General features: G+C 55.7%; 1 protein-coding gene across 11 annotated transcripts in view; it reads right to left on the reverse strand.

Annotated features, from left to right (window-relative positions):
• Sema4d (semaphorin 4D) overlaps window positions 1-14,380 on the reverse strand; it is a 117,283-nt gene that overhangs the window by 10,038 nt on the left and 92,865 nt on the right. For 7 of the 11 annotated variants that reach the window (XM_047526278.1, XM_047526276.1, XM_047526282.1 and 4 more), the window contains 6 exons: window positions 14,213-14,369; window positions 13,056-13,278; window positions 12,118-12,233; window positions 8,633-8,805; window positions 8,516-8,559; window positions 5,121-7,409 (listed from right to left, as the gene is read on the reverse strand). In XM_047526278.1, the coding sequence (XP_047382234.1) occupies window positions 6,484-7,409; window positions 8,516-8,559; window positions 8,633-8,805; window positions 12,118-12,233; window positions 13,056-13,278; window positions 14,213-14,369 (1,639 nt within the window). In that variant the 3' untranslated portion in view covers window positions 5,121-6,483. Of the gene's footprint in view, window positions 1-4,716; window positions 4,927-5,120; window positions 7,410-8,515; window positions 8,560-8,632; window positions 8,806-12,117; window positions 12,234-13,055; window positions 13,279-14,212; window positions 14,370-14,380 lie in introns of those variants that run through there. The other 4 variants (XM_047526284.1, XM_047526287.1, XM_047526285.1 and 1 more) reach the window with 3 other exon arrangements.

Here is a 14,380-nt window from a genome sequence, read left to right on the forward strand (position 1 = left end):
TCAAACACCCGTTATCCCCAAGAGGATGCAGCCCAAGTCCCGAGTGTGGGGCCCTCTGCAGCCTTGAGGATGGACATTTCCTAGAGGGACGGCCCTGAGCTTAACCCTCCCCTGAGACACTAAGCTTCCACCCAGTGACAGGACAGCACCCGGTGGTCCTGAGAGGTGGTGGCCAGCCGTCAATAGGGATTCCTGGGGAGCCTGGACTCTGGGTCCAGAGAACACCTGAGGACCAGCAGGCACACTGTGCAAGGACTGTCCAGGCTCAGACCCTGGGTGACCACAGCACACTCCTCAGGAACATCTCTGACTCTCTTGAGTGTCTCTCTGATCTCCGTGAAGTTAATTCAACCAACAGGTAGCCTGGACCCAGGCATGGGTCCCTGTATCACAAGCCAGCAGATGTCACCAGGCACCTAGCCCAGAGCCACAGGGCAAAAGCAGTCACATGATCTTTACCACCTCCCAGTGAAGGAAAAGAAAGGGGGAGCGCCAGATGGCCAGAACACTTGTCAATGGCCAGGGCCACAGGGTCCTGGACGGGGAGGGAACCGGGAGGGTGCCTTCCTAGTATGCCCCTACCATCCTTGAGAAAGGGGCAGAGGCACAAAATGACCAGGTAAGGGGCAGCAAGGATGCTGAAGTTCCAGCCCACCCGCCTGGCTGCTCAGAGGCCTCCGTGAGTACTAAGGACAAGGTGGGACAGGGACCCACAGAGCTTCTTCAGAGTCTGGGGTCTAGAGCGGGCCAGTGGGGAGAAGGGGCCTCTGTCCCGGTCTCCACTGCCCCCGTTCCTCAGCCTTCCTCAGCAGGGGGGGTCTCAACCCCTTCCCAAACTGTGTCTTGAGGCCACCTGAATGATGACCCCAGATACCGGGGTCCTAGTTCCTGGAGCCTCATATTGGCAAAACAACTTGCAGATGTGATTCTGGATGTTTCGCGACAGACGTTGACATCATCCTGGACCACCTGTGGGCCTGGCTGGGTGGGGCGCGGGGGTGTCCGTGGAGTGTGTGTGTTCCTTCCAGTCCGCTATGGCTGGGGAGGCGGTCACAAGCCCGCAGCGCCTCTGGCCATTCCACAGGCTCCTGGGTCTCATTCAGTGCTTTGGGCACGGTGGCCACTGTGGCTGCTCTAGGGCCTGTTGCTGCCCTGGTCTCCAGGGACTCGGGCATGAAGGCTTAGGAAGAGCAGCGCCTCACCCTGCCCAGTGTTCCTGTCACTAAGCCCAGAGGCCACTGGGGGCTCTGGGACCATGGCTGGACTCATTCTTCCAGGCGCCAGGCCTGGGGTGACTCTGGAGTCACCTTAGACTACCTGCCCTGGTCTCCTGAGGTGCTGTGGAAGGGGGCACTGTAACTGCCTGTCCCACCACAGGGGCTGTCCATGTACCCTGCCTGTGCAGCTGCTTCTCACGGTGCCACCTCCATGCCAGGCCTCCCTCACTGGCGTCCCTCCCCTCCCATACCATGGGGCATCTCAGGTGGACTCACCCTGACCCCATTCAGCAAGGCTTTGGTCTGCCCCATCCCACATGGCTGAGTCCACAGGGATTGTCCCAACCCCTGGCCTGGAGCATGTTGGGGCAGGTGGGAGTGTCTCCCAGGTGTCACACAGGCCCTGGGTGGGACCAGGGGGAGGCCCTGTCCTCAAAGTGTGGGCCTGACCTCTGGTTGGCGAGACACTCCCTGAGAGGAAGGGTCTCCCAGCAGAGCTGTGGGCGCCAGGAAGCAGCCTGGGAACTGCAGATTCCTCATTCGCCCTCTGGACGGTCACGTCCTAGAAACTCTACTAGGCCTTTAATCAGACAGCCTAAGCACTTCTGACAATTTACACAAAAAAGCTGTTTTGGGAAAGGGAAATCCTGTGTCAGGGTTCCAAAGCCCCACCCCCGAGGCAGCAGGGGGAGGCTGGGAGAAGGCTCTGCACAGGGAGGCACGCTGCAGCCTTCAGAGCCCGGGCCTCACCTGGAACAGCAGCTGCCACCTCCTCGGGAAACTGCCAAAGGCAGAACTCGGCATGGCTCTGATGGCTCCTGAGGCTCCAGGTAGGGTTCAGTCTGTGGGCCCCACAGGCCCCTCTGGGTGCACCACAGGCCACCTGCTCTGGCTTTGACCCCTCTGCAGAGGACCAAGACCAGCCGCCCCTTTCCAGGAGAACCTCACAAATGTAGCCACGTGGAACAAGGGAACAAAACAAAGGTCCCAGGTGAGGCCAGATGTCTCTGGATAGGAGGGCAGAGGCAACTGGGGGGCCTCAGTTTCCGGTCTGGTTTGTCCATCCCTCCAGGTTAGGTGCCTCCATCCCTCGGTTCTCAGCCATGCTCTGGACACTTCTGATCACAGCTGCACCTCCCAGACACCTGTCTCCAGGACCCCTTGCCAGCAGAGGGGGCTGCAGGTTCTGAGTCCCAGCCTCAGTGGCTTGGCAAGCGAGGTGGGGTAGCGCCATGTTCCTTCTGCTCATCCTGCTCATCCTGGGGGTGGCTTCCTGCAGCTCTTACATTTTGGGGTAATCCAGCTGCCTATTCTGGTCCTAGCCTTTCTGTCACCTTTGTAACCAAGCCCCTGCATTACATTCTCCATGTGTGAAACACCTGGAGTGGTTTCTGCTAATGTAACACAAGGCCCATTTTCCCCAAGGCATCCATTTTTCATTTTCTCCCAAGCCCAGGTGCTCATATCAACACCTGGCTGACAAGAAACAACCTGAGAACCTCTCCTTTCAACATATAATGGCCCTTGGCCACACAGCCCGCCTGCATCAGTCAGTGAAGGAGCCCTGGACCCTCTGCCATGCTGTATGGACCCAAGGCCGAGCTTCCTCTGCTTCCCTCCACCAAGAAGGATTGTGAGCGCCTGTGAGGGCTCCACTTCTGCCACAGGATGCAGGCCCCACAGCCACCCGAAGACTCTTCCATCCTGCCTGTCCTGAGGCTGAACACCTGACTGAAGGGCAGGTGTCTAAGTGCAGGTTTGGTCCCCAGCACTAAGCAAGAGAGCCTGCCTCACTGGGTGGTCCCTGCTGGAGGAGGCGGAGGTGGGAGGATGGCTTCAGCCCAGGAATTCCGGGTCAGCCCAAGCAAGAAAGCAAGACCCCAACTCAAAAAACAAAGAAAGAGCTTAGACTATAGGAGTCAGTCAGTCAAAGATCTGTCCCTACAGGACCGAATAACAGGCAAGACCTACCCCTTACCTGTGGCCTGTCAGCGCCATCCGCTGAAAACTGCCATGATGCATTCACAGCAGACCCAGGCCACCCCAAAGCTCCCAGAACTTAAGGAGTGGATGACAGCTGAACACTGTATAATTTGTTAAAGAAGTTTTAAAAGGTAAACTGGGTTTGTTTTCCTTTCTCACTTCTCTCTTCCTCTCTGTGCAGGGGCCCAGTCCACCAGTCATACAAGATCAGAGCACTGGGCACCACCAAAGCCCAGGCACGTGAAGCATGGCTTTAGCCCAACTATCTTTCTAGATGTCCCATCAGAACATTCTCCGACACGGGGCAAACCCCTCCTGTCTGTGGGTAGGACATTAATTTTCACTATTTTCTGCTCTTCCATCCTGTCCGCCCCTGGGGAGTGCCGTGACTAAGATTGGGGGTCCCTGACTGCTTCATGGCTGTGGTGCACCTGCTGCCTGGGAATGTTTCTGTGCAAGGGTACAGGATGCCCGATTGCTATGGTGACGCCCTGCCTGAAGAGGTGTGTACAAGAGTCTTATCAGTTTCACCCTTGATCTCAGCCACATAGTTCCTGGGGACACAAGAATTCTGAGCAGGACAAGGCAACCACAATGTTTCACCAGCGCTGCTACTTCTGAGCCTGTCCACTTAACAGCAACTTTGTACAGTGGGCTTTCTGGGAGCCACAGGAGGCCTCACGCATTGCAACAGTGAAATAGCTACAAGAATGTTTCTAGCCCTGTAACTTCCAGGTGCACAAAGAACGATGCCTCTATAGTCCGTAACTGCTTGATGATGAGACTCTCCATAAATAAACTTGCTGGGCCAGCTCTTGGACACTGCTTCTCCATCAGTCAGTGTTCCACCTGATCCCAGCTTTTCTTCATTTCTCTGGGTGTGTGTTTTTCTTAATCTCCCATCACCCTTTGCTGATTCTTTGGGTTCCGCTGTGCAGATGGTGGCATGCCCCCAGTACAGATTTAGCCCACAGCACTGAGCCCAGCTACCAGAGAGGTGGAAACCTCATGGAATGAATCATTAACACAACTCTCCCCGTGGAAGATCTAAAGTCACTTACTAAAAATTTCCAAATATCTCCCATTTGTTGCTATTCCATACACAAGCTGGCAAGCTGTGGCTTCTGGGCCAAATCTAGCCCACTGCTGCATTTTGTAAATAAAGTTTTATTGGCAGATGGCCCCGCTAACTCCTTATGAATCATCTATGGCTGCTTTGAGAGTTTAAGAGCTGAGGGATCGTGACAGAGACCCTGTGGTCCAAAAAGCCTGAAATAGTTAACTCTGGCCCTTTATGGGAAAAAGCTCATTGACCCCTGCTGTATACCAGAAATAACTTCATGCCAATTGTTTGCAATTGGTCTCAGGCTCAACCCACCATAAAAGCATGACAGAGCCACAGCCAGGAAGGCAGTGGGCTGTGAAGTCAGAGCAAGGAGACTCAGTGGACGTGGAGGAGGGCCCGCCCACTTGCCTCTGGGAAGACAGGGCAACAGATGGGATGACCCCAACTCACCTGTGGCCTGGCAGAAGAGGTGGAAGATCCCCAGCGCATTCACCTGCTGTGCCTGGTCACTCAGGAAGGGCGGCAGCAAGGCGACCCGTGTGCGGCTGTCAGGCCCTGAGCCCAAGGCTGGCCAGGGACTCCGGGAAGAGGAAGATGAGTCTGGACCCAGACAGGACAGGGAGGAGGAGCCAGGAGGAGGGAAGGGCTTAGGAGATGAGGCTGTGAGACAGAGAGGACAGAAAAGAAAGGGCACTGAGGCGGAAGTCGTCAGGAACACATCTCGTGCTGAAGAACATGGAAACACAGCAGGAAACAGACATGGGGATAAGGCAAGAAAGTCCCCAGGGTGACCCCACCAGGGCCACCCCCAGGGAGAGGACACATGGCCTCAGCTAAGTCACAGCCTGCCCAAATCAATGATAGAAGCTTCTCATTTATTCGGTTATTTTCCAAATGTATACAGTTGAAAGTAGAAAAATAAAAACAAAGTAAATTTTATAAAACACAAATGTTTACACCAAATGGTCAAATCATAGCATGCTGGAAGATGAGACTGTCCACACAGGCACAACACAAATCCAGAGTTTATTGCTCTTTGCCATGGAAAAAAAAAAGCCTCTTCTTAATGGGTATTTACAAAGCAGGGAGGTGGAGTGTAAGAAATGAACGCTGAGATCGTACCGCCCATTCACATCTTTACACAGTGGCAGAAGCCGGTCTGGAGTGGCGGCCATGTGCGCCAGTGGCTGGGATCACAGCCCGCCTCTGTTCCAGGGGTGGCAGCTCTGTTAGGCCGGTGGGAAGCCTGGGCAGGGCAGTGGGGGTGAGATGGAGGCAAAAAGAGACAGGAGGTGATCAGAGAACCGAAGACGTTCTTGTGAAGGTGCCATTCGTCCAGACAGGAGGGCTCGATCGGCAGCCCTGGGCATCGGGTTGTAAAATGCTCTTTCCCTCATGGGCCAGCCCGGTCACTGCCAGGAGCCATCGAGCCACCTTCCCTCACTCAATCCTGCCTCATGGATGTGGGACAGTCCTCCTCTTCAAGAGTGAAGGAAAAAAAAAAGGTACAGAAACAATCTCTCTGAAAGTAATGCCTCCCTCAAAGAATAAAGTAAAAAAAAAGTGTGTTCAAGTGATGGTTTTAGGTCTACATTTCTAAAAACAGAAAGAATGCATTTAGCAAAAGTAAGTCTATCCCTGAGAATCTTAAGCAACGTAAGCCATATTTTATCCCAATATATAACAAAATCTGGAAGATGCACATCTTCTAAATATTAAAACATCTGCTTCAGTAATTTAAAAAAAGACCTAAGACATTAATACAATCAAAGCAAAAATTCTAAAAAATAAATGGAAGAAAAGGTTCGTGCCAATCTGGACAACAGGCGATAAGTTACCAATCTGATAAACTAAAACGTCATTTCCAATCTGGAATTAAATTATCTTTTGTGGCTGCTACAAGGAGGGGACGCGGAGGGGACGCTCTGCTCAGCCGACACAGTCCAGCCCAGCCATCTCTCTCCCACGGCACTCAGGGCTCAGGTGAATCGGTGCCGCCCACAGGGACATCTTAAAGCTCCAGGCAACTGCGGGACTCAGACCGGGACGTGACACTTGTTGTTTTCCAAGAGAACAAAGAAACAAGTCACAGACTCAACCCAAGAGAAAACAGAGGACTGAGGTTCGCTGCACGATGACAAGACTCAGCTACTGAACGGGTTAAACACAAGACTCTCCACGTGGGGACTCGAGACATCAGCGGGGACACGGCCGGCCTCAGTCTCCGTCTGCGTCCGAGTCAGCGAACTTCAGCTCACACTTGACGTCAAACGGTTTGTCCCTGGCAGAGAGTTCGTCGATCTTCTGCGAGTCCTCCCTGTCGGTGGGGACCTTGCTGGTGATGGTGTCCTGCTCCGTCTCGTAGCCAGTGTCCAGGGCTGGCTTGGGCTGCTCTCCGTTCTGCTGGGAGAAGCTCCCTGGCTCTACCAACGTCTCCTTCACACTCTGCTCCAGGTCGGAAAATTCTGACTTGGGTTTCTTCTTCCCAAGGAGCAGGGCTGAGCGGAACTTCAAGCACTGTCCGGGCAGGTAGCCCTGGTAGCAGTTGTAGGAAACGAGGCAGAGGAAGAGGACAAAGATGAAGAGGAAGAGGGACATGAGGAGGCGGTTGTCGCTGGACTTGAGATACATGGTCTTCTCCGAGTGGAGCTGGGGGACAGTGTTGATGACAATCTTTGGCTCACAGGATGTGCTGGTGGGTGCAGGCTTGGGAGGTGGGGTGACGGCCCCGGGCGAGGTGGCCCGGACAGCTGGGGTGGGAGGAGCAGACCCTGGGGTGGATGCCACTGACACTTTGGGGGAGATCCTACTACCTTCTGTCTGGGTGGTCTGCAAGGTGGGAGCGGCTGGGGTCCGTGGAACCACCTTCACCTCCAGGACGTGCTTGGCCACCACCTGGGAGACTGTCTTGTTCCTGACCCTCTCTTCTGACAGGCACTGATATACCCCACTGTCTCCTTCTGACAGGTTGAAGATGAGCAGGTTTTTCCTGCCCATGAGACCATACTTGGGGCTCTCAGCCTTCAACACGCTGTTCTGGAACTTCCACACCACCCGGGCCAGGTTGGACTTTAGGGCGCATCTGAGTTCCGCTGTGCCACCATGCTTGAAAAAATGCTGCCGGTAACTTTCTTTAACTTTATCTGGAACATCAAAATAAACGTGCACAGCATCAACAAAATGTTTGTTTACCCAACTTCTTTTTTAAAAATAGGTCAACACCCACAAGACGGCACAAGAGTTTCACCCACTGGAGCAAGATGGAGTCTTCCAGAACAACTAAGGAAATAAAGACATGCGTGACTGAAAAGGAAAGATGAGCCCCATAGGGCAGCCCTGGGGGACAACGGAAACCGAAGACAGCGCTGAGCAGCAGAAATCCCAGGAGAAAACACAGCAGGCTGCGGGGGCTGGGCACGGGCCAGCCTCACCTGCCCCAAACACCAAGCTTCCGCTGGTGGCTGCGGGAAGGCCGGCTGTCAGTGCTGCCCGGCCCCCTCCACGCTCACCCTTCTTTATCTGAGGAGAGCTCCCTGGTCAGAGGTGGAAGGACAGGTGGGCGGGACATGCCGGCCTCTGGTCACAGGCTGGCCGCCGCAGTGGGACCCCCCAGGGGGAATGCCAGCCAGCCCAAACTAATTCTAGGCTGTGTGTCTCTCATCTGAAACGCTGGGGACCAGAAATGTCTCAGGTTTCCTCTTTCAATTTTGGACTACTTGCATACACATAATGCGGTATCTTGGGGAGGAGACCCAGGTCTAAGCGCGAAATTCATTTAAATTTCATATGCACCCTACACACAGCCTGAAGGTGATTTTACACAACATTTTAAATAACTCTGCATGAAACCAAACTTTGTGGTATGACATTTTCTTCTATGGTGTCATGTTCGTGCTCGGAAAGTTCCGAATTTGGGGTTTTGGGTGAGGGCTGCTCAACCTGTAACCAGCGGCTCCTTTCTTCCCATTCTGGAAGTTCGGGTTCTGTTTAATGAACCCCACGCTAAACAGAAGAGAAGATGGTCTGGGATGGAGAGTGCTCCCCTCCCGTCAGCCGAGACGGCCCCGGGCTTCAGCACCCTTCCAGCGACCCAAGGGACAGGACGATGACGGCCCTCTACAGACACTCCACCCCTGTTCTGAGCAGGGAAAGGAAACCGAAACGCACACTAAAAGCCACACAAAAGCTCCTCGAAATGGTTCCGGGACCCGGCCGCTCCTGAGGGGACGGGCACTGAGGACCCACTCACCGGGACACAGGGAGGCGTCGCCACTCATCTCCTGAATCCAGCCCCTGCAAGACAACCGGCACTCATCACTCACCTGCCCGGGCACAGGGCACGAGCACAGGTGCGCCCGCCTCGTACCTGTGGGGGCCCTCGGCCTGGTGCAGGGCCATGCAGGCGGCCGCTGGTGGGCTCCAGGCACAGTAGGGGTCCCGCGCCAGCACGCAGTCCTCGCAGCTGCTGTGCTTTTCACAGAAGGCCAGGGAAGCCTGGACCACGCCCGAGTTGGCGCCCGCGTAGACAAACCTTCTGCCCTGTGTGTGGGAGACAGAGGTGGGGGCAGGCGTTGGGCAGAAGCGCGACAGCAGGGGCTGAGCAGCTTCACCAGCCTCTGGGAGCGCGACCGCATCTGCGAGCACCGCCTCAGGGAGGAACCAGAGTGGGCCGGGGAGGTGGGAGGAAACCGCCAAGGACAGATAAAGGTGATTCCACCTTCGAGCCGAATCCAGCTGTTGCTCTGTGTCCCTCCCACCCGTCTAGGCACATGCTGCCCACCTGGGTCCCCCCCACTTCTCTGCACCTATCTCTTTTGGGGGATGAAGCTGCTCAGACTCCCTCCAGGTGCCCCTGCCTGTGGAAGGGGATCCCCCCACGCCTGACGCTCCAGGTCACCCTCCTGGTCTCAGCATAGGTGAGCGGCGGTCCCAATGCTAATCTTAGTTCTTCCTGCTAGAAGGTGAGCACCTGCAGACAGGCAGGTGTGAAGGAGATGCTGATGAGCGCCATGTGAAGAACTCAGATCACAAAGGGAGGCCGCCATTTGCTTTCCACACATCGACACTTAGAAGGAAGAAATGCCCTACCGAGCTCAGGGGTAGTCACGCTCAGAGCAGGTCCAGCAGCCCGCCTGACACTGCAGAGCAGCCGCACACAGAACTCAGCACAACGGGTCTAGGCAGGGGTGGGGGCTTTACCACTGAACCGTATCCCTAGCCCTTTTAATTTTTTATTTTGAAATAGGGCCTTTATTGCTGAGGTTGGCCTTGAACCTGGGATCCTCCTGCCTCAGACTGCCACTGAGAGTGCAGGACTCTATCACTGCACTCTGCGGTTTTAATGAGCCGCAGGGAGGTGCAGCAATGCCTCACGGGCAGCATCCTGTCTTTTCTCTAAGCGGCCTGGGAGTTTCCATTTCACACTAACATCCCGCAACACCTTTAGGTTAGCACCACAGATTCCCAACATATTCAAGACGGCACTTTAGAGTTAGATGGAACGTGACCTTCACCCTCAGAGGATGCATTCTGCATCAGCCGCAGGCCGGCTGGAGTTTGTGGTCCCCAGCGCTGACCCAGGGCTCCTAGCTGGAGGTCTCTGAAGGTCCCAGGCCACACGCCCCGCCTGAGCAAGCACAGAGGTGCACACGCCCCGCCCCCAGGGACAGACTATGAGGACAAGCTGCCACAAGGGCCTGGCCTGGCCTCAGCTGTCCCCATCATGGCAGGCCTGTGCGGATGTGACCACGTGCTCACCACCTAACAGAGAGTATGGGCCAACTCCCAGATCAGCCTGGGCATCTCCTGAGACATGAAATCGCAGAAGTATTTCTCAGGGCAAAGGCCAGGTTGAGCCCTGCCTGAGCTTTCACCCCAGCGAGAGGCAGGAGAGGGCCACAGAGGATGGGGTGGACTGTGGAGAGGGTCCACAACAGGGAGCTCCTGCCCTCCCTGCTCCCAGGACGCTCAGTAACACTTCTCCCTGATGGAGCTGGGCTGTACCCTCTGAATCACGCTGCATGGAGTCCAGGGCGTGAACAGGGAAGGAAGAGAGGCACAGAAGCTCCACAGGAGAGCCAGCGCCTCGCCTGCTGCAGGAGGCGAGCTGAGCAGGTGAGAGGAGTGTGGCCGAGTCTTCCCTCCTGAAGTGCGGGGGGCTGGCTTCAGGATCCCCTCCGATACCGCAAATCTGGGGATGCTCCAGTCCCTTATGTAAGAGGGCACAGTATTTGCAGAGAACCCACACCCGCTCCCTGGATGACTCAGAACACCCACGACAAGGTGAGTGCTCTGGAAACAGTTGTTTTGTGGTACTGTTTGGGAAATCCGGACAAGAAAGAGTCTCTCTACCTGCTTCTCACTTTGTTTTGGGTGTTTCTGACCCGAGATGGGCTGAATGCACACAGGGAGCAGCAGGCCCTTCATGCACGGATGCTGGGCCATGCAGCACAGACGTCCATGATCTGATGGCTTATAACTCACTTATGATTCATTTTCTTTCCCTTTCAGAAGTGGAGGGAATAAATGCATCTTAAGTGGCTGAGGGGGAGGGGGGTGGCCAGGAAATAGAAGTTTGAGAACCAGGCCCAGGCTTCCCAAGCTTGACAGACTCAGATGAAGGGGAGAGGACGGGAGACCCTGAGGGATGCTGCACGGGAGTCCTTCCTCTGCCCGCGGCTGGGGACGAGTGGGCTGGTCCCTCCCAAGCGGGCAGAGGTCCTCGGCAGGAAAGCCCTGGGAGGCGGACCTCAAGACCCCGTGCACGTCCACCTACCCCTGCCCGGGGCTGCGGGTAAACTGCAGGGCAAGACAGAGTCCCAGTCTCAGAGAAAGGTGGCACACAGGTGAGAGCTTGGCTCGGTAGGAAAGCTGGGCTTTGGAAATGAGGTGCAGGCAAGTTGGGTCACGCACCAGGGCCAGCGTTGTACCCTGCAGTGTGGCCCGGGGTCCATCTGCTCAGTCGGTCACAGCAGGGGCCTGCCCAGCACCCTAACCTGTACTGGGCTCCATCCTCAGCGGGTCATGAGGTTCCTGTAACCCTCAAAACGACTAGCGAGGAGGGATTTTTGCTCCCACACTCCAGCAAGGACCCCGGGCATAGAACAAACAACTGGCCTGCCCAGGTCACAGCCGCGTGCAGTGGTCAGCATCTGGATGGACCAGACCACATTCTGCTTCCTGCTCCATGCCAGCTGCAGAACAGAGCGGCACCACCTCCCAAAGACACTGTGGACATGTGACAGGGAATGGCAAGCTACAGCCAGAGGGTGACGCCAGCCCCCGCCCTGGCTGTTTCTATTGCGCTCAGGGGGTTCACGTTTCCAAATGGTTGAGAAAAATCTAATTACTGTTTTGTGACCTATGAACATTTTAGGATGTGTGAAGTGCCCCCAGCCGCGTCTTAGCTTCTGGCCCACTGCCACCCTGAGGCGGGAGGAAGCACCTGTGGCCGTGGAGGGAGAGCACGTGGAGACCACCTGTCAGCTCTTCTGGAACTCACAGCAGCACCAACGCCACGCCCCGACATGACCTGTAACCTCGCAAGCATGGGGCAGGAGAACGTGTTTTACAGGCAGGCAGTGCCCGCTCCGCACCCTGGCACAGTGGACGGGCAACAATGAGGCAATGAAATTTCATCTCCCAACTGGGCCCTTCTTCCTTCCAAAACCTCAGATCTGCTGCTCATGGACTGACCGACTGGTAAATCTGAAGGCCAGTTCATCTGAGCCAGGAGACCAGGGGTCTGCCCATCCCCAGGCGCCTGAGCCCAGTCCAGCCAATCGCAGATGACAGAGATGCAGAGCCTCCAAGCAGCACGGCCACCTAGCTTGGCTGCCCAGGTCACTCTACCTTCTTGGAAGACAGTAGCAGAGTCTGGACGGGCTCGGAGTCCGGGAAGAGCTGGGTCTCCTCAATGATGTGCACCTCACTCTCTAGGCTCACGGCTTTGTGCAGGGCACCCCGGTCTGCAAGGTCAAAGCCACAGATCAACGAGACGCCCCGAGGACCCACCAAGGACACCACACCCAGTGGCAAATGCCCCTCTCTGTATTCTCAAATCACTCCCTCTACAAATGTGTAGAAAAGCTTGACATTAGAAATACATTTTTTAAAAGGTTTTGGCAAAATAAACAATTGGAAACCCAGGTCATGGGTTATTCCGACTTTCTGATGAAGAATAAAACCCTGTTCCAAGCTGGGTTCCAACAACCATGACCCTCGGAGGCGGCTGTGACACTCCCCCAGCCTCTGGTGGGGGCCAGGCAAGGTCAGCTGCAAAACTCCAAGTGGGGGCCACGGCACCCTGCCAGTAATCGTGGCTCTAGGCCACTGTCCCCATGCCACAAACACTTGCTTCAGAGCCACAGGTGAGGGGAGGCAAGCCTCCCGCAGCAGGTTCGGGCATATCTCAGTCTGGTTCCTCACAGGGGGCAGCAAGGAGGTCTCTCGCAGCAGAAAGGACAGGCCACGCTGACGGCTCCTTCCAGGGTGGCCACAGCACCTGCGGTTGGCACAGTCATCACCCCAGTCCTGTGACAGCAGGGACTCCTCTGCACAGCCCAGCCTGGATGTGGGTCAGGACTCGCATCGTTAATGAGTGTCCCAGATGACCTGAAGGTCACAGATTTGGAAGCTGAGGACTGGTGACTTCTCAGAAATCCTTTTGCAAACGGCTTGGGCCATCTAGAGGTAGGTGCTGTATCGACTTGTAAAATATTAAGTGCACTTTCCAACTTTCTTACCTAAGGACACAGACGCACTCCGAATGTCAGGCCCTCAGGACCCACCTGTGCTGACAAACATGACGTCATAGGTGGTCCCATCCAGGGCCTGTGTCCTGTCCACCACAATCTGAGTGTAGTTCACATTCTGTTTGATCAACTTGGGTCGGTTGTCTATTGGGGATACGGAGTCGTCCATCAAAGGGTGGTCCTTGACGAACTGCAGCGTCTTGTCTGGTAAATTCAGAGAGCTGGTGTAGTTGGCGGCCCGTGCCTCTCTGTCAATGCACTGCGGGATAAAACCACCTGAGGTTAATGTGCACGCCGCCGCCGGCCCAGCTCGGCTTCCCGTGGCCTCGGCGCTCACGTCCGGTGCACAGCTGGGGGCTCTGAACTGAATTTCTAGAAAGCAGGACAAGGTGAGGTACGGAGGTGGCCTTTTCCAAGAACAGGAAGACACAGTTGTGTTTTATGATACCAAGTCAATGGGGGAATATCTGTTTATAAAGGGAAAAGCTTAGCTTTCCGCTCAGAAGAAGAGCACGCTAAACACGGCTAGAAACCAGCCCAGGTCGAAGCAGCAGCACAGACAAAAGGCAGGAAGGATTTTTTCCTAGTTATTGCTGCCTGATGTGCAGAAACCAAAATTTACGACAAATGACACTTTACTGCACAGAAGCAATGATGGTGTGGGCTGAAGGCCCCACAGAGGGGCTGGCGTGGGGGGTTGGGGCTACTAGGTCAGCCTCAGCCAAGAGCCGTTCACAGACCTCTGAGTCACCATGCGGGTGCACAGAGCAGACTAGAATTTTTATTTTTTTATACCTAAAATTTATTACTTTAGAAGGGGGAAAAAAGAGACCCCTATCAATCAGTGGACAGTGCAGCTCATGAGGATAGGGAGGCCTTTGCCAAGAAATTGCATGAAAATGAAATAGACCGAGCTGTATTGTGCAATGTCTACGCTCCAGAACAGCCCGTGCCGGGGCCACGCCTCTCATTTGGGCTGCGTGAGGCAAGAGCTGTTGCACAGCCAGCAGGAGAGAAGAAAACCCAAGGGCGGGCCCCTTGCCTCCCAGGCTGGTGGACGCCTGGCCTGGTGAGGCAGACTCCCGAGGCCAGGTGACCCACCTGCGAGGAGGCTCGGGCACCTGTGTCAGGCTCACGCTCTAGGCCTTGCACGCTGAACGGAGGGAGCCCTCCCGGGACCCCGCCTTGCTCACCGCTCCGGGCCGCGGGCTGGGCACGGGGCCGTTGTAGCGCACCCACTTGGTGTGGGACTGCTCCACCGTGGCGCTCTGCATGTACTTCCCGCGGGAGAAGACAGCCTCCACCGTGGACAGGTTGTAGGCGCACACGGCCGACAGCCCCACGTTGTTCCTGGGGAGGGG

Source organism: Sciurus carolinensis, chromosome 15, assembly GCF_902686445.1.
Source record: "Sciurus carolinensis chromosome 15, mSciCar1.2, whole genome shotgun sequence".
In the NCBI taxonomy this organism is placed as follows: Eukaryota; Metazoa; Chordata; class Mammalia; order Rodentia; family Sciuridae; genus Sciurus; species Sciurus carolinensis.